Here is a 24,977-nt window from a genome sequence, read left to right on the forward strand (position 1 = left end):
TCATCAATCCTTTTGTTTGAAAAGGTCCTCAAAATTGTCAGATGTTTGCACCTTATTTCCTGCAGCAAAATATTATCCAACCCAGGTGGCACCAGGGTGCCACCAGCCTCATGAGATGAGGGGACTTTCTCCTCACAGCAAAAGCAGATAAGGAAAAACAAACAAGATGACAAAACAAATAATCTTTCTAGTTGAAAGGGCAATGCCTGAGACAGAGAAAGGGAGTCAGGTTTTTCTCCACTGGGATTCAGGTTTGTTACTCAATTGCTATGAGTTCACTGTAGTCCCTTTCCAGTTTCTAAGGCTGCTGAATACTGTCCCAGGAAACAGGAAAAGCAAATCTACTTTGCTCATGACAGAAGAACTTTTGCTTCCCTATAGACATTCTGGCACTAAAATGCTGTTTTCTACATGTAACTGTGGTCAGGTCTTTGTTTTATTTATGATTTTTGCTGCTTCCAAGATGCATCTCCATTTCCATGGCACAGGTCTGGGCATCATATTCAAAATGTTCTCCAGCTCAGATGCAATAACTTGTCACCAGGTAAATTTTGCACAGAGAGGTAAAAAATAGGATGACTAGAAGTAAGAGGCAAATATGAAAGTTAGAACAGTCTAATGGACAAAACCTATTCTAAAGCAGTTACCTGTATGGGGCAGACGAGAGAGGGAAAATGTTAGAAAAAGTAAACTGAAATCCATCCAGGTGACTTGCATGGAAAAAAATCTACATAATCACATGTTATTGTGACTGTCATTATAGTTTGATTAGGGACAGCCAAGAAGTACTGAGAAAGAGCTGAGACCACACCTTGACTCACCATTCAAAGTCACCTACCTTGGAGAGAAACATAAATCACATGTCTCTGTGGCTCATGAGAGAGTTTTTAGAAAACTGAAGGCTTTTCTTAACAACTCATTATGTAATGTAGTTCCTAGTGCCAGCTTCTCACAATGCAAGAAAGAAGGGAATTGATTACCCAGGAGGGTGGAGACAAATGTACTCTCAAAGTTAAATGAGTCAGCTTGGAAAAACTAACTCAACACAACCTAAAGAGAAAAAGAATGAGACAAACAGCAAAAATACGTTACATAAAAAAGTCCTCTCCGAGCACTCAGAGCAGTGCCCACCAGAGTCTGCTACTGAACGATGCAGAAGGGAACGTTCTTCACCACGTTCTGACCCACCGCGCCTGAGACCTTTGTCCCTTCGCTGAGCAGTTTGCTCAAAGAATCCAGGACTGTCAGAGGGTAGGGATTGCTGTTTGGCTGTAATCCCTTCCATAAACCTGGCAGCAAGGCTCCTAAGTGATAAGGCAAATTATTACTCCAGATAGGGACTGAATGTACTGCCATGAGAGACTTCAAAAACAAATACCCCCCAAACTTAAACAAAAATCGTCAGCTAAGCAAACCCCTTCTTCCCCCCACCCCCAGCTTGATTTGTTCTGGCAACAACAGGCACCCAAGTTCTTATCACATGCCAGAAAATAATGGTAAGTTTTGACTTGTTTTGGTTTTAAACCGCAGCTGTTAAAAGGAATGCCAACAAATAGAGAGAGTGTTTATAGTAAGCACAAACTTCTCAGTGTACAAATATATGTGTTTTCATACCTCAGCAATCAACAGCTAGAACATGCAAACACTGTCCTTAAGAACAGGGTGCAGCAGGGTACACAAACCCACCCCTTCTTTCAGGGAGGCCATTACAGCATGTGATCCTTACACTGGCAGGAGGTAGGCCAGATATAAGGATCTTTGTGAACAAAAGGTTGATATAAACAAACCTTCTCTTTGAAAACATGCACATGCTAGGACGCTGCTACGGGGTAGCTGCACTGGCAAATCTCATTGCAGCTGCAACTGCGGCCACAACAGGAATTTATGATCTTTGGCACACAAAGAGATGGATAGAAGGCACTGGAGAAGTCTGCTTACTCAGGGAACGATTGCCATAGTTGCTCTAACGCTTCGGCTCTCAGGAACTGCACAATGTTTTTCAAAAAGTTTGGCTGCTGAGCACTAGCTACCATACACACCCCCATTCCCCAGCACTTGATCATTACTAACAAGGAAGGTGCCTGGTAACACTCCTTACATTAACAGTTTCACCTAGGGAACATGCACAGAGCCTAAAAACAGGGCAAAACCCAGCATGCCCTCCCACAGAAGCATCTTTCTTGAAAACAGTACCAGGACTGCAAAGAGATGAAGCTTCAGCAAATACTAGAACAGCAATACACAGCAAAGCCTATTTCACTGCCCTTTCCAAGAGCAAAAGAATCAGGATGGTGACAATAAAAGTCTGCAAGCAGCAAGCATCCAGCACCTCAGAGGACTGTCCGCAGCACGAGGGAAGGAATTTCTCCTTGCTATCAACAATCTCCTGCCTCATATTCTGGCTGCAAGAAGCATTTGTCTTCCCAACTGAAGGCTTACCCTTTTCTTTGCTTGTTATATTCAGATTATATAAAGTTTAGCACGAAAGGCTAAGAACATTGCTTCTAAGAGGCTTTCCTACTTTTGTAGCCATTTAGAAGCTTAATACACCCTGTCCCTCAAATAAAATTCATCTGAGCTTCTGATTCAAAGCACTTAGTTTTGAGCACCTCTAGGTAAACTCCAAACTTCCTTCTCTGGAGATATTCAAAACGCGCCTGGATGCAATCCTGTGCAATGTGCTCTAGGTGACCCTGCTTGAGCAGGGGGGTTGGACTAGATGATCTCCAGAGGTCCCTTCCAACCTCAACCATTCTGTGATTCTGTGAAATCCCAGTTAAAAGTTATGCATGTGCCTGCTGAACCAGAGCTTTGAGCAGAGGGATCCAAACTGGGGCTCTCAGCTTCACACAGCTGCAAGCTCACCCTAGCCCCATCTCACTGAGAGCTGCCTGGTAAGGCCCCAGGGGGCGCCGCCCTCTCTTGCCTACACACTAGTCCCAAAGTTGCTGCCTCCCACAACTCCGGAGGTGTGCAGTATGGGTCCTGCTGCTCTCAGCCAGGTAAAGATACGGTACGTGGTTCCCACAGTCCAGAAGTTTGGCTGCCCTGCTCTAAACCTCCGCATAGGAGCATACTCTTGCAAAAATGAGAGAAGTCTCAAAGAAATATGTAATAGTCTGCTTACTGAATACAATCTTTCATCCTTCTTCCAGAGGACCAAACTCTTTCCCCGCCCCTCTTCCTTCCTTCCTTTTTTTTTTCCAGTGTTTTGGGATTTGCTCAAAGAATGAAATACAGGTATGCTTTTCTGCTACTGCATACTAAGCAGTTTGCCCTTGGCACACAGCTATAATAATGAGGTAATTCTCAAGAGAACACACACATTATGTACTGGCAGAGATTACGGGTATATACAGTTACTCTGTCTATTTTGGTCAGAAAAAAACATATCAGCTTTACAATACGACTTTCTTAAAATCAAGTCATCAACAGAAGGAGTAAGGTAGGGACAACAGGCAATATAGATTTTAGGCTCTGCAATATGTTTTGACTACAACTTGTATTTCACATATTTCAAATGACAGCAGCACCTTCAAAAGATTCCTGCAATGAGGGATATCATACCTGTTAAAGAGGCATAATATATATCTTTCAATAGTAAAAAATTGGTAAGCCATTCTATAAGACAGAGTCACAATTGTACCTGGTACTTAACACGTGGATCTTCATTTTAAGGTTCACTATATAAAGACACTTACTCAGAGTTATTTTAAACCACTATTTTAACAAAAACTACTAGACAACCAGAAATCTCATATTTTCTCTCTGAAAACCTTTTCTCTAATGTCAAAGGAAAACAACTAAAAATGACTGATCTGTATTAAGGATTACAGTCCTTGCTGGGGGCTCTTAGAGGCTTAGTTTGTGGGTTTATTTCTTCACAATTACACTTGTGAGTCTGCTAATGTGGAGTTCTGAATCTATCAGTAACTAGATCAAATGTGTAGCCCTTTATCCTCTTCTAATCCACCCATATCATGGTATCTGAGCGTGGAAAGGGAGTAAACCACAAGCATTTTCATGAAACAGCAAAGGATGATCATTGCCAAGAACAACCTTTATTTTCTTCTAACATGATCATATGATAGCTGAGCAGATACAGTCATTTCACTAAAACACATCTGATAATTGCATATAATTACACAACGATAACATTTATTTAAGAACTGCTAGTACCTTGTGACAGAAAAAATCCCAACAATAATAGCAGTCTGTTTGCAAAGCATGTTTTAATCTAGATCAGATGCCAGAGTCCTTCTGCTCAAAAAGGTGAAAACTCCTAATGCACCCTTGCACTGAGATAATACCGGATAATACCTCATCGTGAGCTTCCACAGAAGTGACACAAGACTGCCAAAAGGATGTTTAAAAACACTTCGGATATATCACAGGGCTACATTAACGCCAGAGAATCAGGGTTTCTGATTGTTTCACAGACAGCTGCCACCCACATGTGTTACAGGGAGCTCCGTAACCTTGCAGTGCACAACCAGCTCCTCCCTGCCAGTTGTTACTGTGTCCCCTTCCCAGGCTGATTTCTGGGGAGACTCTGAGAGGCCTCTTATCCCCAGTGTGGTCAGGAACGCCCTCCACACGCTGTTTTGGGGTATGATGAGGGCCATTAAATAGCTGTAGGTCTTTCACTCTTCCCCTCCCCTTTTCTTTCGGCATTCAGAGCACTGGTTTACCCTACCCATCTCCTCCTCTAGAGATCCCTCTTCCTCTTAGTGTTGTTCAAGGGCTCCTCTTCTCCACCCCATCCTGCCCCACAACCTGCCATCCCCAAGCCAGGCAGAAAACAGCAAACCCTGCCTACTCCTCTTTCAGCAGTAGCAGTAAGAGATCACTGACAGAAAAGTACTGGAGGCTAACAGGAGGGCAGCTACAAACTCAACCCCAATAGGTAAATATGTACACAAGCGTGATATGGGACAGAAAGCTAGGGCATTTTTGAACAAAACAAGAGAGTTAGTTTCTACAACTAATTCATTTCCAAGATAAAATTAGAGAGGCAGACATCTTTCATCTTGAAGCCTGAGCATGGAGATTGACTGCTCCTCCCTAAACAGGCTTGTACAGGCCTGTGCCCAGGCTCTACAGGCTCCTACAAAGACACCTCATGTGGTGCTTAATGGCCTGTAGCCAGTATCAGCCCAACTGTCCCACACTTCGGCAGTACTCTTCTGAGGAATTACGCGCTGACAGAAAAGTATGAATAACTACAACAAATAATTACCTTTTGGGGGGAATGTTCTACTAAAGTAATGGTGACGACTTTATACTTCTTTGAAAGATCGACAATTGCAACATGTAAAACTCTCTCAAAAGAATCACATTTTTTTGAACACCTCATTAAATATGTTCATCACACATACCTTCCCATACATGAGACTCAGCAGTTCTTTGTTTCAATTCTTGAGCACTTGATTTTCCTTTACACCTTGCAACACATAACAGAGTACAGGCAGGGACACACTCTCTGCCAGCTCCAGCATACCAGTGCAAGAGGCCAGAACTTCTGGCCCAGCCCCACCTGTTTGGCCCTGTCTAGCGAGTGGAAATGTACTGCCTCCTCAATTTTGCCATCTGACCTGCTTTGGTAATTGCTTCCCAAATCATCTCAGTTAAAAGAAGCTGGATTAATAAAATCATGTCTAAACTAACCTGATGCTTTTGACTGCAGGAGTTTTGGGGGCAGGATGGGGGGCAGTGAACTGCACAGCTGATACAGCTAGAAGTTGAAGAGGATGTGTGCCTGCAAGAACTAGAAACCAAATTTAACATCTGTGCTTCACCACCATGATTATGGCTCAAAATCTGGTGTTAGTGCATAACTTGGTAACCTCTCTTGTAAACTGAGTGGTGTCTGTCTGCGCTAGTGCTGAGAATAGCACCTCATCTCCTGCTTACACAGTGAAGGCACTCAGTTACGTGTCTGGCAGCATTGCCTCTGCTTTGTGTTCTGCACTGGTATGCAGAGACCTTACAGTGTGGTGTTTCATGACATGTAAATAGCACTATTTCCCCACGTTAGGCCAACCCCATATTTCAGTAGCATGCAGCAATTTCCTACAGTAACCTTAATCTTCATGTTCTGCATGAGTGACAAGAGGAAAGGAAACAAGAGAATTCACTGCCATAAGAACAATGAAAAGATACTGGTTCAGCGCAGAATTCAGGGAAAAAATTTACAAGAAACCAAACTGCCCATCACTGATGTAAGATCTGTTCACCTTCTCATTGGCAAAGTGCCATCAATAAAAACTATAGATATTCAAATACTCTTTCATTCTCTGTCTCGTCTGAACGACAGTAGCAGTCTCACCAATACTGCCAGAAAGATAAACACCCTTGTAAGGCAGCTTCTCTTCTTGGTTTGAGAACGGGAGTAAAGTCAGCTATCTGTTTAGACTTAAACTAGGCAAATCAAATATGCTTAAATACTCAGGGAAGACGCCTATATTTTGGTCGCATCTTTCATGTGCTCAGTGTCATTTCTAGTGCCTGACTTTAGGTCACTTCTTTCCATCTGCACTCCTTCACCAAGCAGGCCACTTTCATATGCTTGCAAGGCACACACTTGAAAGGCAAACTAAAGCGCATGTCTGGTTTTGCTGGGCATACGCTGGAACGCATGGCTTCAACAGGGGTACACCCATTATTTTGCCTTACACCACAGCATTCTGTCTTTATAAGCACTGATGGAAAAAAACGTATTCAAAGTGCTCAAAGCTGGACTGCAGCCCATGTAGCAAGAAAGAAAAACAAACAAGGAAACAAATACAAAAACGGAGCACTAACCTGGAGAAAAACGCAGCACTGTTAATGAAGGAGATTTCATCTGTTAAATCCATCTCCTCCAAACACGAACTACTGCCTGTTAATTGGAGGCTGAACTGAGGTATTCCATCTGACAGACCTGGTTGTGGCACTAGGCATGTCTGGATAGATCCTTCCCTCTTGGACTTTGTCATCTACAGAAGCAAAGAAAATAAAAATGAAACATGAAAGGAAGAAAGGGTAGAGCAGCCTTTCCAGACAAAACACATTCCCTACCAGTGTGCAAACTGAAAATAATATTACAAGCTACAAAATAATAGTAAAATTTTTTATAAATCAAAGCTTCTACTTGGTATAGTAGATTTTCTTAAATAGTCTACAGACTGTTTAAGAAAAAGACGTGTCTATTGAAAGAGCGGGGGCAACACTGAAATTAACAAAACAAGGGTAATTAAAACAAATTGAAAGTTATTTTCTATATCACAGAAGACAGACTAAAAAAACCCACTGAATCCTTGTTCCTTGATATCAGCTAGAGAAACAGATGATAAAAGAAATTAGACTACTCTTCTCTACCCCATTCCCTCTCCTTTTAATGAGGGTGATGTTAATACATGCCCTGGAGGGAAATTTCTCAAGCCATGGAAGATCTGTGTTAGGGTCCTTTGTTGGTCCATCCAGAACAGGGAGTTAGAATCTGGGCTTCCTAGATCCAAGATGACATTTCTAAGCATTGAAGAGCACACCTACTGGATGGTCAGGTCTCTTCCTCTGACCTCTTATGTTTTGCAGGCTTGTGAATACAAGCACACAAACCATTAAGAGCTGCTACTGCTTTATCAGACCTGTTTCTTTTAGTCCAGTAGTCCAGCAAATAATGGATACTTAGGGAAGGAGAGCAAGTTCAGAGGTTTGCTCTCCCTACTGCACTCTATCAAGTTTGGGCATTCTGACAGTTTGGGATTTTTTGATTTGGATGTTGCAACTGGTTCACTGTGTTTAACAGTCAACACCAACTCTACCCATTATGACTGTGTTCAATCTCATTTTGCGTCCACTTGTATCTTTAGCCTTTGCAAGATCCTATGGACAAAGTTTCTCAATTTTGTAACACATTGTTTAAGATAGAAAAAAAAAGTACTTCCATTTTAGGTATGGTGACTGATAATCTTTCCCTAGTTTTTGAATGATGAGAATTTGCAAATAATTTTTCCTTACCCACCTTTCCCATAGTCTTGACTTTACAAACACCACTCAACTAATAGTCTCTAATTAGACTGAAAAATCCCAGTTTATATAGTTTTTCTCGTTCTATGGAAGTCATTCTGATGCCTCTGATCACATCAGCTGCCTTTCTCTGCACCTTTTCATATTCTACTAAATGCTTTTTGAAATGAGGTAATCAAAACTGCAGGCAGTATTACAGATGCAGGCATATCTCAGACTTAATGGTGGCTTCTTATTAAAATCCAACTTTTTAACTGCTTTTACATCTGCTTACTAAGCTGACACTTTTGCCAAGTTACACTAGTATCAATATCTCTTTTCTGAAAGGCAATAGCTAATTTGGAGCTCATCAGTATACACATTTACATAATCTGTGTTGTTTTGTGAACATTAACTGGCATCTAGTAACAGAACTTCACCTACCACTTTTTCACCTGGTATTGAGCATCTTAACCTTTGCCTTCTGCAATTCCTGTAGCCAGCTCTTAGTTTTTCCTACCTTTAACAAACTTCTATTATCAGTAAACTTTGTGCCTCACTATTCACCATCTTTGCAGATCATTCTTGAAGACATTGAAAGCATAGATTCCAGCACAGATCCTTGGGGGACTTCACAGGCAACCTCTTTCCACTGATAAGTTGACCATTTATTTTATTACTTTCTAGTTATTAATCCATAAAGTGAGTTTCCTTCTAATCACAGGACAGACTTGTTTCTTTAATTGCCTTTGATAATCCTATTAAAACATTTCGAAAATTCGAGTGCATTATATTGACTATACTTCTACATGTGCTCATTGGCTCCTCTGTGACATACTATTTTTCTCTGAAGTCAGGTTGATGCCTCCCATTGACTGTAATTATCCATTTGCCTATCAATTCTGCTGCTTAGTATAGTGTCTACAAACCTGCTGGACAGCAAGTCAGACTTTCTGGATCACTTCTGAAACTTTCTTATAAGTGGCTTTCTGCAAGATTTTTGCAATATTCTTGGTTTCATCTTGCTGTAGAACACAGTTGTTTTGGAATGTATTGTGTGCACATGTGCAAGCGCATATGTGTGTGTGCTAAAAAGTTTCACGGGACAGAAAACTTTCTTACTGAGCTCTGAAGAGAATAAACATTACATATATCTGAGGCAAAGGGAAACCAGACATACACTGAGACAGCTTCTGCCTGCTGCCCCTGGTTTCAGCCTCTGGACCACACGCTCTCGGTAAAATCCTGCCTTCACTGACATCAACAGGCATTTTGCCAGCGATTACCCTGTAGTCAAGATTTCACCTTTGGAACATTATTCACTTCCAGCAATATTCGCTTATCCTGTTTCCTGTAGTGGTCACTTACTGTTGGCATCAATGGAACTGTGCACACAGAATACAGGTAGCAGGCTGTGGCTCTCAGCTGCCACAGAAGGATATCAGTACTGCGATTTAAAAGTAGAAGACAGTGTCTACAGTACATAGGGAGGAGGAGAGGCAGGGAGCTATTTCTAGCATTAAGGGAGGCAAGCACTATAGGAAGCAGCAAGCCCTGGGATATGAGGGTACCAACTCCCTGAATTTACTAGATAGTTTTTCTGACAAGGTTTTATTACCTCATTTAACCAGACGCCCCTGCCACTATTATAGCATATACTGAGATGGACATACCTGGAGAAGTATAGGTATCACTGGGTTACAATATTGTTAAAGCTGCTAATTTTGATGACAGATATACGAAGTGCCATTTTGTACATCCTGCACCAAATGGAATTTGCTCTTGGCTGTTTGCCCAAGAAAAAAAGGAGCAGATTGTGGAGCAGTTGTAAATGCAAATAACTTTTTACTTATTCAAACAGCCCACTTTTTTCTGCATGTTGTAGGCCTACTGCATGGGGCACCTGACAACAGTGTTTTCAAAGTATCACAGTGATTTCAAAGGAGATGTGTTGAAAATCAGAGCGAAAACGAGGAGCAAGGCAGTAACCAAGCCAGTCCCCCGATGCACCCTCTGGTTCAGAGCTGATGGGACAGGCTGGTGGAGCGAGTTTGCTCGCTGCAGATGGCTACACGCAGCCCCCTGGTTCACCTCTCCTGGAGGTGAAAGGCAACAGCTGGCCAATCAGAACACAGACACCTCCTGGTAGGCCAGCTGGCTAATCAGCAGGCACACCCGGGCAGCCAATCAGCACAGACATAGCCAGGAACCGGCCAATCAGACAGCCCCAGGCTACCGGGAGGCAGCAGCAGGGAGGTGGTTGGGGTGCCGGGGCATGGACAGGGGTGCAGGGCAGGGAGAGATCCCCCACCGCAGTGGCTGGAAAGAGAAGCAGCCCCTGGAGAATGGAGGGTCGTGCCACACCGCGAGTGGGGCTGCGAAGGGTCCAACAAATGGTTTTCAAGCCTTTTTTCTAAACTGAAAACTTGCAGTCACTCACTTAGCTTTCTGAAGCTGGAAGGGGCCATCGTTTTTGTGTTTGCACAGGGCACTGGACAGTGGGACAACTTTCACTGTGGCCTTTTGGTGTTACCACTGCATCCTAGAGCTGACATCCTTCACACCAGAAAAGCTCTCCAAAAGAGTAACGAGAAATGGTAAATATATATACGCACAAACTTAAACTGGTTGAAATAAAATGCTCAACTGTGTCTGTAAACACAATTCCCTGTTGAAACAGCAGAAAGCTTTATTCTAAACTAAAACAGATTCTACACTATCCTGTTGGTACATTGCAACAAACACATGCGGGTGTAGGCAAAATAGACAACTTGTATAATGTACTACATATGACAGCAGTGATCTAAGACTGGCAAGTAGCGGGAAGCCAGCGTTTCTACCTTTAACATACTGTACACATACTAATTTAAGACCACAGTTAATGAAGCTAAATAATCTTGCTACCAGACACTACATCTGTAGGATCTGCCTCACCCAACCAGAAGTGCTAGGAAACTGGTAACATCTGCAGAACAATACCTATCAGTCTCCTTGTTTGCAAACTGTTTACTTCTTTTGAACTGTTCACTGTGATTTACAGAAGCTCCTTATACTGAGGAACTCCATATACACATACACAAAAAGTTTTACTATTGTCATGCTCTAAAAGAAAAAAAAAAAAAAGCTTTGGTAGTTCCTTCAATTCTTCTCTTTTTCTAGCAATAAAAGATCACTTGGATGCAGGCAGTTCCAACAAAAGGCACGTCAATCACATACAAGCTCTGTGGGAAAATTCTGTTTGAGAGGTTAATTTTAGGATTACTACTGCATTTTTAGAGCACTTCAAAATTATCAAGAAGTAGAAGGGAAAAAAGTGTTCTCCATTCTCTGTTCCAGATGATCTATAACCTAGTATTTTGATAGCCTTGGAACACAACATCATAGCATTGTAGTTACTTGTCTAGCAAAATAACCTACAGGTGATGGTAAACCTACTTAAATCTAAATTAAATTTACATTTACTCTCTTTCTGAGCAAAACTCTGTTTTCAGTTGCATCAGTGAAAAAGTGCATGTATAAAAATGTATCCTTTGAACTCAGTTATTCTGCCTTTGTACCTAAGAAATAAATACACATTTCCATTTAAGTAATATTTCTTTAATCCATATTAACAATGGGAAAGAACAATGTTCATTATCTCATACTACAGCTTTTAATGATCCCATGAAAAAGCCACCTGCACAATTATAATAATAGTAGTGCTTCACTGGATTTCCACCGAGATGAAGATTTGCCCCTGGACAAACAAAGATTTCCTGTAATTTGAATTCTTTACAAAGCAGATTAAATAAAGAACTACAGGTAGTGGCAGCTCAAATGTGTTTTGGCTCCTGCGGTTCTCAAGAGAAAATTTTGCAGTAGATTTGTGTGCACATGCATGCATACCATGCAACGAAGTTTGAGAGAACAATACCTTACAAAACAACAACAGTATATGTAGTATTATCAAGATAATATTAGGAAGACAAGCATATTTCATTGTTATGATGTAGAAGAGAAAAAACAACCAATACTTTGTAACGGATCTTGTAATTTTCTCCAACCACCCCTTTTTGTGATCAGCCTGAGTTGCAACATTCCCTCTGGGAGAGGTTGGGAATAAATCTGTGAAATCCCTGATGAGGGCTACTACGAAGGCACAACAAATACACAAGAACGCTAACATGTTCATGTATTAGCTTAAAAAAAAAAAAAAAAAAAGAAAGAAAAAGAAACTTGTTACATTTTGTAACATATTATTACAGGTTTTAACTTGTTACACTTTAACAAGTTCGTAGTTGTCTTTGTTGTACACACTCTTTTGAATTTTGTGTCCATGGCAGACAAATGACAGAATGACAAGACTTGAGCAAGTTTTATGAAGTTCAAGTGGGGAGGGACCCGACCCCACTATTGCCCAGGTAGGAGCTACCCCTGACTACAAGGCAATTGTTTTCAGCTTACCATATTCTTAAAAATATTAATAAACAAAAAGCAAGCCATTACCTATTTGTACCTACATCTTCTACAGCATATATTTTGTTTCCCTCAAAATGACTTTTGGAAATACTATGCTTTTTCTTTTTGCTCACAGCCTTTCACATTTTGTTTATGATGCTTTTCATCTTTTCCCTTCAGATTTAACACCATGCCATGATGCAAAGTTAACCTGTGTTGCTTATCTTATCTTCTACATTTCCATCTGCTCAGCAAACCAAGTGAAAGTATGAGCTGCTGCATACTGAGCTGCACAGTGTGATGGAGAAGCCTCACATTAAACTGGTTTGCAGAAGAGAAATCTGTAAACCTTTGTAAATAAATAAAACCCTTCATTTTAGAAGATGGCACTGATAAATCCAAGGACAATCCTAAAGAACACAGTTTTATTTGGGTGAAAAGCAAATCATCTGATATTTGTCTCCTTTTTCTCCGGTGAAGCTTACCCTCAGACTACACTTGACAAAGATCAGATTCAGCCTGAGCCACATATGTTATGGACTGTTATATTATAGTTACAGCCTGTGGCTTCTGAAAGGATGGATTAATGTGTAACCAGGGGGTGCCAACTAAGGAATATGCCAATTCCAAAGTCTGCTACTTTGTAATTTCAAATACATCTTCATTTCAAATTCATTCTTAATCCTATTGAGGATGGAGGGGACCACCCTAACAACAAACCACCATAACACCAACCAGCAAAGGACTACAAGGGATTATTACACCCCACATCCCACATTTTACTTTCAACATTTGCTGTCTCAGAACATTCAGATGCAAGGAATTGTGTTTGCAGTTTTAACAGAGACTACTCACTATTATGACCAGTATAAATATTTGTCATGATGGGTGTTAAAGAAAGTGCCTCTCCCCTAGAGGCACAAACTGACCAGTCAGGGTGGCATCATCCCACACAAACCATTGTGAACATTTTTCACAACTGACAAAGTGCATCATATGGTTGTTTCATCTCCCTGTGAGGTGTCAGCAGTTACTAGGTTCAAAGATCAAAGATAAATACACCACGTACTCTAAAAATCTGATTTGGTATGGTGACTCTAATCTTTCTCTGTTCCTGAAGAGTAGGGACCAACTCTGCTCCACACCAAGATTAGTAAGGGGAGCTAGGTGCAAGTGCATTGATACGGTGTGAAGATGCAGATCCTCAGCTTCTCTGAGAACCTCACTCACCTCAAGAAAGAAAAAGAAAGACTTCCCACTACCCTATGCCTGAACATGTAAATAGGGCAATTTAAGTAATTTAAGTAAGTAATTATGAAATCATAACAGACAAACCTCATTCAAAAAGATTTCTTACTAAACAAATGGTACTCTTGAAAAAAAAAGAGGTTCTGTACCAAAACAAGGGGATCCATATCATCCTTTTAAGGACTTCATATTTTATCAGGGCTCTTTCAGCTTACAATTTGCTGTATACCAACACAATTATTCTACTGAACAGAAAAAGGCACTTTTCCTTGTAAAAAACTAGGCACAGCTGAGTGAAGCAGGGAACGGTAGAATGGCATTTTCTTTTTCACCCTAGTCTAAATTTTGGTTATGACATCACAGCTAGTGATCAGCATAAACCTTGTATTTTAATCTACCCATTTGTCATAATTACTTCTGCTTCATGAACAACAGAGAAATGGAGACTATTAGGCAGAGGTACCTCTTGTCTGACAGCTAACTAACTCCCACTGAACCAGATTTACCCAGTTCTGTCAAGTCGAATAACCAGGGAATGAGCCATTTGTCACAGTTACCATGTTTCATATTTGCCACCAGTATCTCTTGAAGCAAGTATATTATATTCAGTCTGTTTAAAATATCAAATGTTTCAATGGAATTTCTAATCACACATACACAGAGCTACAAGCTTTCTACCAGGGTTACCCAAGGTGATAATGAATTATATTATACATTAGGCCTTGCTTGGAAATGCAGACTTTTGCTGGAGGCTTCAGGTTGTTCCTAATTGCCCCAGAGATTCATGAAGAAATTCCTTCTGGGCTGGCCAACTCCTTCAAATCAGTCAGCCAAGAGTAAAGTATTTATGCTGCACCCGCATGGTTCTCAAAGGCTATGCAGCCCAGCCAGCCCTCACACTACGTGGCTTTACCACCATTTTGTCACAGACAGAGCCTACACTGGGGTTTGCAGTTGGGATGGATCTCCTGCAGCTATAAGAAGTGTACCTCTGCCAGGCCCAAAGGGCTTTTAAATGCAGGGATAACTTTGCAATTAGATTTTTCAGTGACATTCTCCTCACACTTCTTATGATCTTCTCTCACTTTCTGTTCCTATACACCAAATGAGGGCCTGGTTCATTACGCCACTGAGTATGGCACAGGATTTCTGAGTATGAGGAAACAAGTGCCAAGTCACAGTCTGAATGATATATATACCACACTAGTAGGGACAAAGATGTTGGACTGGCTGTGGATCATCATCTAAACATACCAGAACTACAGAGGCATTTTTTTTTCCATAATAGCAGAACTTAAGTCCGTAAGCCCGGACTGAACTTTAAGCAGGCAAACAGTGCACTTTAGTAAGACTGCTGTACATACTAAAAATGGGCTTGTGCTCAAATACTTCCTGAAGCATGGACTGAATACAGAAAGCAATTAAATTAACACCTTGATGAGTCACTTCACCTAACATCTACAATATTATTTTTAAAAATCTATTGCATTTGGCAAGTCTAATAAAAGCCACTTTCTCAAAGAAAAAAATGCCACATCATCCTAAATTACTGGCGATGGGAGACAAAGATCAATAGCTCTGTAATTCCTACCAGGGTTAGCACAGAGTCAGCACAGATAACATAAGCAATAATGCATACTTGCAAGATACAGTCACTAATTCTCTTCCATACCCAGAACCAAAACTCAAACCCTTCCTTGTTTAATTGCCACACTGAAATCATAAAGTCACACTGAATTCAGCCATCCTTACAATCTATGCAGCTGCCGCATTTGGATTTCTTTTACTCTTTTATTTTTAGGCATTAGAACACTAGAACAGCTCCTCTGTACTCTGCCCTACTCAGATATCTAAGTTTTTATTTTGGTACTATCCTGAAGTGTTTGAAGCTTAAAAGCTTAACCAAGTTTTGATGTTTTAAGTGAATTTCTGCACCTTACTTTTAATGAGGACAAGACTCTTGCTGGTTTCAAAGAGCTGTATACTATTTTGGAGCCTAATCCTTCAAAGCACCTCACCACAGCTTCTGTATGTGAAAGAACCCACTGCTAACAGCAGAACTGCTTAAATGCTTAAAAGTGAACAGACATTTAAGAGTTTTATTAGCATTGCATGACTCTAGAGGCTGGGAGCTAGAAAATACTCTCAGAAAGCTCAAGAAATTCAGGCACAGCTATGTTGCTATCACATTTCTAGCTCCAGAGTTAGTTCACTTGTCACTGGCTGGGAATCCCACAATTTTGCTTCAACAGACTTTCTCACTGGCTTCTGTTAGACCTGTCAAAATCTATGTACTTAAAATTGTACAGGAATTACTTCTGTCAGACTTAGAACCATTTTCCTGTTTGTGACTGCTGTGCCAAATTTTGTCCATCTTCACTGAAGTTTTAAATTCATACTGTAACAGCAATTTAGTTAATAATGCAGATATTGCATCCCTATGAGTAGGAAGTCAAGCAAAGGAGGCAGGAGACCTGCATGGATGAGCAAGGAGCTCCTGGCAAAACTCAAGCAGAAGAAGGAAGTCTACAGAAAGTGGAAAGGGGGACAGGCCACTTGGGAGGAATATAGGAATGTTGTCAGAGTATGCAGGGATGCAACGAGGAAGGCTAAGGCCCGTTTGGAATTAAATCTGGCTAGAGATGTCAAGGACAGCAAGAAGGGCTTCTTCAAATACATCAGCAGCAAGAGGAAGACTAGGGAAAATGTGGGCCCTTTGCTGAATGGGGTGGGTGCCCTGGTGACGAAGGATGCAGAGAAGGCAGAGTTAATGAATGCCTTCTTTGCTTCAGTCTTTACTGCTCAGGCCAGCCCTCAGGAACCCCAGATCCTGGAGGCAAGAGAGAAAGTCTGGAGAGAGGAAGACTTTCCCTTGGTGGAGGAGGAGTGGGTTAGAGATCATTTAAGCAAACTTGACACCCACAAATCCATGGGCCCTGATGGGATGCGCCCACGAGTGCTGAGGGAGCTGGCGGATGTCATTGCTAGGCCACTCTCCATCATCTTTGAAAGGTCATGGAGAACAGGAGAGGTGCCTGAGGACTGGAAGAAAGCCAGTGTCACCCCAGTCTTCAAAAAGGGCAAGAAGGAGGACCCAGGCAACTACAGGCCAGTCAGCCTCACCTGCATCCCTGGAAAGGTGATGGAGCAGCTCATCCTGGAAGCCATCTCCACGCATGTGGAGGAAAAGAAGGTGATCAGGAGTAGTCAGCATGGCTTCACCAAGGGGAAATCATGCTTAACCAATCTGATAGCCTTCTATGATGGAATGACTGGCTGGGTAGATGAGGGGAGAGCAGTGGATGTTGTCTACCTAGACTTCAGCAAGGCTTTTGACACTGTCTCCCATAACATCCTCATAGACAAGCTCAGGAAGTGTGGGCTAGATGAGTGGACAGTGAGGTGGATTGAGAACTGGCTGAATGGCAGGGCTCAGAGAGTTGTGATCAGCGGCGCAGAGTCTAGTTGGAGGCCTGTAGCTAGCGGTGTCCCCCAGGGGTCAGTCCTGGGTCCAGTCTTGTTCAACTTCTTCATCAATGACCTGGATGAAGGCACAGAGTGCACCCTCAGCAAGTTTGCTGACGATACAAAACTGGGAGGAGTGGCTGATACACCTGAGGGCTGTGCTGCCATTCAAAGAGACTTGGACAGGCTGGAGAGGTGGGCAGAGAGGAACCTCATGAAGTTCAACAAAGGCAAGTGCAGGGTCCTGCACCTGGGGAGGAATAACCCCATGCACCAGTACAGGTTGGGGGTTGACCTGCTGGAAAGCAGCTCTGCGGAGAAGGACCTGGGAGTGCTGGTGGACACCAAGTTAAGCATGAGGCAGCAATGTGCCCTTGTGGCCAAGAAGGCCAATGGTATCCTGGGCTGCATCAGGAAGAGTGTTGCCAGCAGGTCGAGGGAGGTGATTCTCCCCCTCTACTCAGCCCTGGTGAGGCCACATCTGGAGTACTGCGTCCAGTTCTGGGCTCCCCAGTACAAGAGGGATGTGGCACTACTGGAGCAAGTCCAGCAAAGGGCTACAGAGATGATTAGGGGACTGGAGCATCTCTCTTATGAGGAAAGGCTGAGAGAGCTGGGCCTGTTTAGCTTGGAGAAGAGAAGGCTGAGAGGAGATCTTATCAATGTGTACAAGTATCTGAAGGGAGGGTGTCGAGAGGATGGGGCCAGACTCTCTTTCAATGGTGCCGAGCAACAGGACGCGAGGCAATGGGCACAAACTGAAACACAGATGCTTCCATCTGAACATGAGGAAATACTTTTTCACCGTGAGGGTGACAGAGCACTGGAACAGGTTGCCCCGAGAGGTTGTGGAGTCTCCTTCTCTGGAGATATTCAAAACCCGCCTGGATGCGATCCTGTGCAACATGCTCTAGGTGACGCTGCTTGAGCAGGGGGGTTGGACTAGATGATCTCCAGAGGTCCCTTCCAACCTCAGCGATTCTGTGATTCTGTGATATGCAAATCAAAATAAATCACTGTCTTGATCTGCACCAGCTCTACAGAGCTAATCTGAATGAAGAAGAATAAACACTTTTCTTATTTAACAGACAGGATTTGGAATATAGACTGAGGAGATTCTAAGAGATGGTAACAATTTTCCTCAGTTACTTCTCTACTAAAAGAAAGTCATTAAAGCTTTTGAAATGTTGCAGATGGAAGAGTCTGAAGAAAAAAGAAATCTGTACAATAAGGCTGATTCTGGTTTAAAAACACATGATACTGCTTTAGGAAACTGCCCCTGTGGTTTATCAGAGCTTTTAAATGATGACATCCCAGTGAATGTATCTGAGCTTGCCACTCACTGTTCTTCATAACAGCAAGATAAAATGGAGATACATAAAGAACCTGTTTCAGCTACCCTCATCCTTAAAGATGTCTACAGAAATGAGGTATCCCAGAACCTGCATACTTTGGCTATGTAATTCAAATCCCAGCACTAAGTTTTAAGCATCAGTGAACAACAGTGTTGTGGTATCTGTCCTGTGGGCCACATAGTGCTGCCCCTGCCTTCAGCTGCATTCACTGGCAAATCTTTGGTCAAATTCATCCTCTTTCCAGCCTTGCTTCTCAAAACCTGGGTTAAACCAGCCTACTGATTGAAACCCATAATAAAGTGAGGCACAGGAAGGGAGAGTCCCATCCTAATGCTCACTATATCTTCATTGTCCAGGGTTTACTCAGGCTACTTGTATCTCCATACTTATTTATCTGGGCAGTCACTGTCCTGGTTTGAACTGCTCTTATATGACGGAGAAGGCCAGACTTAATGACAAGTATAAGCTCACTATAAGACTTCAGTACTGACCCCATTTTTTCCCATTAGCTCCATTCTTTAATCCATATCACATAACCTATCAAGTCATTCAAGATGCCAGCAACTTATTTATAGTAAGAGGCCATTTTTGCTGTATGATGTGTAGGAAAAATAAATCCAATACAAAATACTTCAACTGCACTAGCAAAGTGGCCATGTACAATGAATTGGGACAACACTCACAATACTGATACTTAAGAAAACCATAATTTGCCTATTTTCTCTGTGCAATTGGCAATTCCAAATATCAAAGCTCTTGATTAAATGTGTTATCAAAAATAACTGACACTCTGGAGCTCAAGTAAAGTTTGGGTGAACAGTGGAAAAAGCAACACTGGAGACAATTCTGTTAGGCCTGACTCAATGAACAAATTCCAAATTCTCTCCAAGACTAAACATAAAAATAATACGCTCCAGAAAGATACAACTTGAACCCAACAATTATGCCATCCTAAAAATGTTCAAATTCAAGAAACCCAGTAGTAAGGCTATCTTCAAACCTGGGATTCTCCATATTATGCAACGGGAAATTGTTGGAGTGAATCAGGCAAGAACTTAAAGCCTGTTTTATACAGGAGACCAGACTAGGTTGCTTAAAGGACCCCTTTCAGCCTTTACTCCGTGCAGCTCTACTGAGTTCTGTCAAAATGCTGCAAGTGTACAGCATATATGGGAATGAGGCCCAAATGTTACAAAAGGTATGGATCTCAGGCCAGAAGATACAACATGCTCAGAGTGATCACCGACTGCCACATGGGGTCTGTTTGCAGAAAAGAACCCAGAACAGGTAACATCCTGGGTTAGGGTGGGGAGACTTTTCCCCATGTGGAGAGGGAAGAATGAGATCTCTAGATCTCACAAGGCATGGGTCTGTGGGAGGGCAGAAAATAGCCACCCGCAGCAGAGTATGAAGCCAATCCATTGCAAACTGAAATGCAGTGTCTAAATCTCTAATTTGGGATCCACTCCTACCAAACAGGAATCTCAGAGAAAGGTATGTTCAGGACTCCCCAGTGGACTAAAAAAAAAGCTCAAAAGCAAAGAAAGCAGAAGTGCCTTCATCTTAGGGGAGATATATTGCTTACTTCTAAGTAGTGTACATGTACAGTTATGTAATGACAAAAAATACCTCCTTCTTCTGGAGATAATACTGAATTCCTTATGAATATGTTTTTGTGGACATGTGAAATTATCCTCTTTTGCACTCCCCTCCCAACCCAAAGATTTCCATGGGCTAATGATTTGGCAAGTATCATCTTTGTGTCACAGATTATCTTAATGCACTGAAAAAGATTCTAGCCTTCGGCAGTTTTTTCAGTTCCTCCCTTTTATATTCATCTAAGTGCTTTAGCATACTAACTGGTAGCAGCCTAATTCTTCCCCATGTATGAGCCTGACCCCACATACTCTTGCAAATTCACTCACAGATTCATCTTTGAACTCCACGGACCTCAAATTCCCCCGCCTCACAACTGCTGTGTCTGCACGCCTAGGCAAAGCACTAACACAACAGGATGTCTGTGTTTTCTCTTAGCTTTGGAATTCAGTCTATGCACGTGTGACCACCACCACCACCAAGTACAAAACAGGGGTGAATTGGTCCCAGAGCTAAAAGCAGTTACTGGACTGTAAACATGTTTTGCTTTCTTCTCCCCTGCACTTTTGTTTCACATACAGACACAGGAAGAATGGATGTACTATTGCTAGGCTACAGCAGGTAACTGAAACTTTGTTATGGCCTTTGCTTCATACTGGTGGCTACTTTTCAGCTTAAGTATTTTTAAGTAGCATCAAGCACAGTGGAGATGCTGACAAAATACCAGACATTCTGCTATCTCGAATTACCTAATGAAGCTTTGCTGACCAGTCTCAACGTCGCTCTCACACAGCAGACACCTTGCACCAACAGGAATTCTGCCACCGTCTCAGACAAAGGCAACTGGATGCTATTAAGTATCAAGAATCAACTGAACCTTCCTTAGGGCATGCTTAGATGGGGACAGCACTACAAGCAGAGCAATTGCTACTGAACAATTAGTGCATACCAGCTCCTTGCATGGACATATCTAGCCCACAGCCAGAGTACCTCTGTGCAACAGCAAAGCTTATGGCCTCTTGAGAGAAAGATAATCCAAACCTCAGTTGCCACCCTGAATGTAGACTCAGGGCAACCCATCCCCAACAGACAGCAAGGATGATATAAATATTTAAAACCAACTCTTAGCATGGTCACCTGTCTAAAGAAACAAGTGTTCCTCTGGCTGTAACTTCTGCCTTTCACTTACTTTGTTTCTTTGAACTCTCCTCACTTTGAAAGAAAAATAAGAGAACCAAGAATAAGAACATTCTGTAAAAATAAGAAGAATAAGAATCAAGAATAAGAAGCACAAACATGCTCAGGTGATCACATGCAGAAGAGAGACACAGGAATGAACTTACTATGCTGACTACGACTGGTGATTTCTGTTTTCAGTTTTCTATAGGGCAGACTGTCTGCTCATCTCTGTATGCAGCTGACCATTTGGAACAACAGTGACAGTGAAATTACAGTAAGTTACTGTAGTTGCAATGGGTATCACTTGATATTTCAATATATCCTTAAAATAAAAATGCCATCTCCAGTAAAGGAATCTTAAAGTAAATGCTCTTCAAATATCTGTTGTGGTCTTAAAGAGCAAACAGCAATGAGACCATCAAAAGCTAGGGAACAGTGGTAAGTCAGTACAGTGCCCGCTACACTCCTCGATCCTTTCTGTCAGTTAAATGTTTTAGGTGTAAACACATTTGTGTTTGCCAAAGGATTTCTGCATTAGAAAGTGCAAAGCTATGCCAAAATTCATATCTGCTCCACCAAAGACCATGTAAGTAGGTTGGAAAGACTCAAACAAACTGTTGAGAAACCTGTCTTTCTCCATGTATGGTATTCCTCCTCTTCACAGCATGACAAAGTATTACAGAGTAATGAAAGAATTTGCTGCCTAACAGGCAGCATTAGCACCAGGGTGTACTGCACAATAAACCATGAAGTGTAGACAGATCCTTCAAGGAAAATCAATTAGTTTAACATATATATTTCTCCTGCCCCACAACACTGTATGGCTAACTAACTAACAAAGGAATCTGAAGAACTGAAATAATGACCACAAAGGTTCACTCCAGCTACCCAACATTCAAGCACTTTTGTTTCCCAGCAATAAAGAATGCTGTTTGCAAACTGTGTAAAAAGAGGAGGCTCAGGCCTTAGGGATTTTGAAGAGGGAAGCAGCACTTCCGAGCACACCAGTAAAGTGATATTATATGTACCTGAACTCAACTAGCTCATTTTCTTATGGCCCTCTAATCAACAGTAGGCAATTAAAAAGTGACATGAAATGTATGTGTTTCACTGAAAGATCTCCAAAATACTTTTCCTCCTGTGGCCAAAGAAGTAAGCTATACAATGCTACACACAGAATGATAAAACAAATGAATTAAGACTCCACTAGAAATTCCACTAGACCATTTAACAATCTATCCAGAAAGAGTTGTAAGCTTCCTGCTCCTGGAACATTTACCTCTGAACTAGAAAAAGAATCAGAAAATATGTTCCTTACTGTAATATGATCTTCAAGGTGATTTCATAGGTCTTTACCACCTCCCATTTTCATGACACTATGTCTTCATTACAAGTATACCTCTAATTTTAACTACAAGTCATTGCAGACAAATGACTAGCCAGAGAAGTGAGTCACGTAGGTGCGTTAGATCAGATTCTTCTTTCGCTGTTTCTAGTAGAAGTTAGAAATCAGCATTCCTGCAGTCAGTGTAGAAAAAGGCTTATCACAGGCTGAACTCTATTAAGATGAGCATGCAGCAGTCAGTGATTGCAGGAATCAAGCAGTACAATAATTGCTTTAATTAAGTTGAATGGAGATGAAAAATGAGAACAAGAGTGTGTGAGCCTAAAAGCAGATAATCCTTTGATTAAATAATTTCTCATGGATTCTGCAACAGCACATGCAGACAGATGTGTTTTGATATAAAAATGCATTTTGTTTATGCAGAAAAAATGCTTCCAAGGGAACAGGAGAGATACATGCTGAAAATACAGCAAGAAGCTCTAGCTAAAAACCTGTTAAACATTAACCTGTACAAGTCTGCTCAATACTGACTGTGGCAAGAGACTGTATTTGTACTACACTGGGTGTACACAAACATATTTCTACAGTTCTCTAAAAGATCATAATTATAGTTTATTCCAACACTTGCAAATTCCCTGTCTTCTCCCTACCAGCCTTCAACCCATGGTGGCTTTTACAAGGCAACGATTAGCCAGGATTATAATGACTCTACCTATATACTGGCTGTTTTCTCTTATTTTAACTATAAAACAGATGTTTACATTAAATAAGAGAAGGGGAAGAACTTTTTACCGCTAAAACAAAAGATGTAAGGTGAAGGATAAAAGCTGCCAGAAGGAACCAGGCAAGCCTAAAAGTCACATTTTTAGGATGTACAGGTTCACAAACCACTGTGTAAACTTGTAACAAACAAAGCAAAACCAAAACCTCCAACATGGTTCAAGTTGAGAACCTGCTGTTAGCAATGTTTCATTCTTACATATTAGCTTCTAAGTGACTGGCAGATGGTTTGACATTACCCTTTAAAACCCAGAAGGCAGAAAGAACATGTGCTCATTTCTAATATTATGACACACTTCAGTGACAAAGTATATTTTGGAGGATATTTTGTCTTTTAAACCTCCTGCAAACTTGCAGCCCAAAAATATTAAGTCTTTTAAGAAATATTTGAGTATAGCTACATCCACTCCTAACTTCACTATCAGAGGTTAAATAACTGTACATCTTTAGAAATCTGACCCTACCTCTTTTAGTACACTTTCTGCTATTGGGATTCAAATAATAAACATAAGTCATAACTTTCAAATGTGTGTATATAAAGTTAGGCACCTGCAATCCACATGGAGTACTAAAAATGTCAAACTAGTCAAAATAAATCACACTTGCAAAGACTTAAAGAACAGATGTCTGTGTTTCTGATGATAAAAATCATGCAATTACATTGACTTTTGTGCTTGCATGAAAAAAAATTATGTAATTAGCTACATACATTTCTGTGCACCTCTGAACTACTTAAATTTGCAAATTCAATTCAGAAATTTCTGAGATTTCTATTCATGCATTTTTAGTGTTGCTGGTGAAATTTGTAAAACTATGGAGTGAAATCCTTTGTGCTTTAAAGCCTGATTTCCTTTAAAAGCAATGACCCATACCATCCACCTGGGAGAAATCAACACGGAGACATAAAACAACAAGCCTGTGTCCCAAACAGAAGTAGTACCAGAGCATCATTCTTCGAAACCAATAGGGACCTCCAGAGAATACCATAAAGAGTATGTCTTATTGGCAATTACAACCTTCCCCCCCGCCCCCCCCCCCCCCAAAAAAAAAGTCTTGAGTACACCATATGTGATACAAACCAAGCTCAAGCCTCTATCTGGAAGGCAGTAGAGACCTTCACCATTTTACTCGCCTGTGTATGCTCATAGTGTAACCTGATTCCATCCGGAAAACTATCTGAATTCCTGTTCACTTTCACTAGCTGCCACCAACCACCTCTCTATTCCCCACACCCCCAAAAGACAATCCCACTTGGGAAAACTGTCACCTCCCATCTGTCAATTCTGAATGAAGCAACAGAGTCTCTCCAGCAAGTCCTCTAGTTTGGGCAGGTTTTGATCACAGCATCAAGCCCCACCACGCCATCCTATTACTAGGGAAAATTTTCCACTACCAAGAGTATTTGGGCCTAAGAAAATAGTCAGAACCTGTACAGAACACAGTCCAAAACCTTGGTTTTGGCAAAGTTTCTCTAACCTCTTTCTCCTAAGCAAGAAGGGAAGATCAGGGGAAAGTTAGAGAGTATCCAGGTAACTATCTCTGATAAGCAATGTTTGCTGACAATTGGCCCTGTCAGAAACATA

General features: G+C 41.5%; 1 protein-coding gene across 5 annotated transcripts in view; it reads right to left on the reverse strand.

Annotated features, from left to right (window-relative positions):
- FAM13A (family with sequence similarity 13 member A) overlaps positions 1-24,977 on the reverse strand; it is a 115,847-nt gene that overhangs the window by 76,947 nt on the left and 13,923 nt on the right. For all 5 annotated transcript variants that reach the window (XM_067297528.1, XM_067297529.1, XM_067297526.1 and 2 more), the window contains one exon: positions 6,805-6,977. In XM_067297528.1, coding sequence (XP_067153629.1) covers positions 6,805-6,977 — 173 coding nt within the window. The remainder of the gene's footprint in view (positions 1-6,804; positions 6,978-24,977) is intronic.

The sequence above is a fragment of the Apteryx mantelli genome, chromosome 5 (genome assembly GCF_036417845.1).
Source record: "Apteryx mantelli isolate bAptMan1 chromosome 5, bAptMan1.hap1, whole genome shotgun sequence".
NCBI classification, from domain to species: domain Eukaryota; kingdom Metazoa; phylum Chordata; class Aves; order Apterygiformes; family Apterygidae; genus Apteryx; species Apteryx mantelli.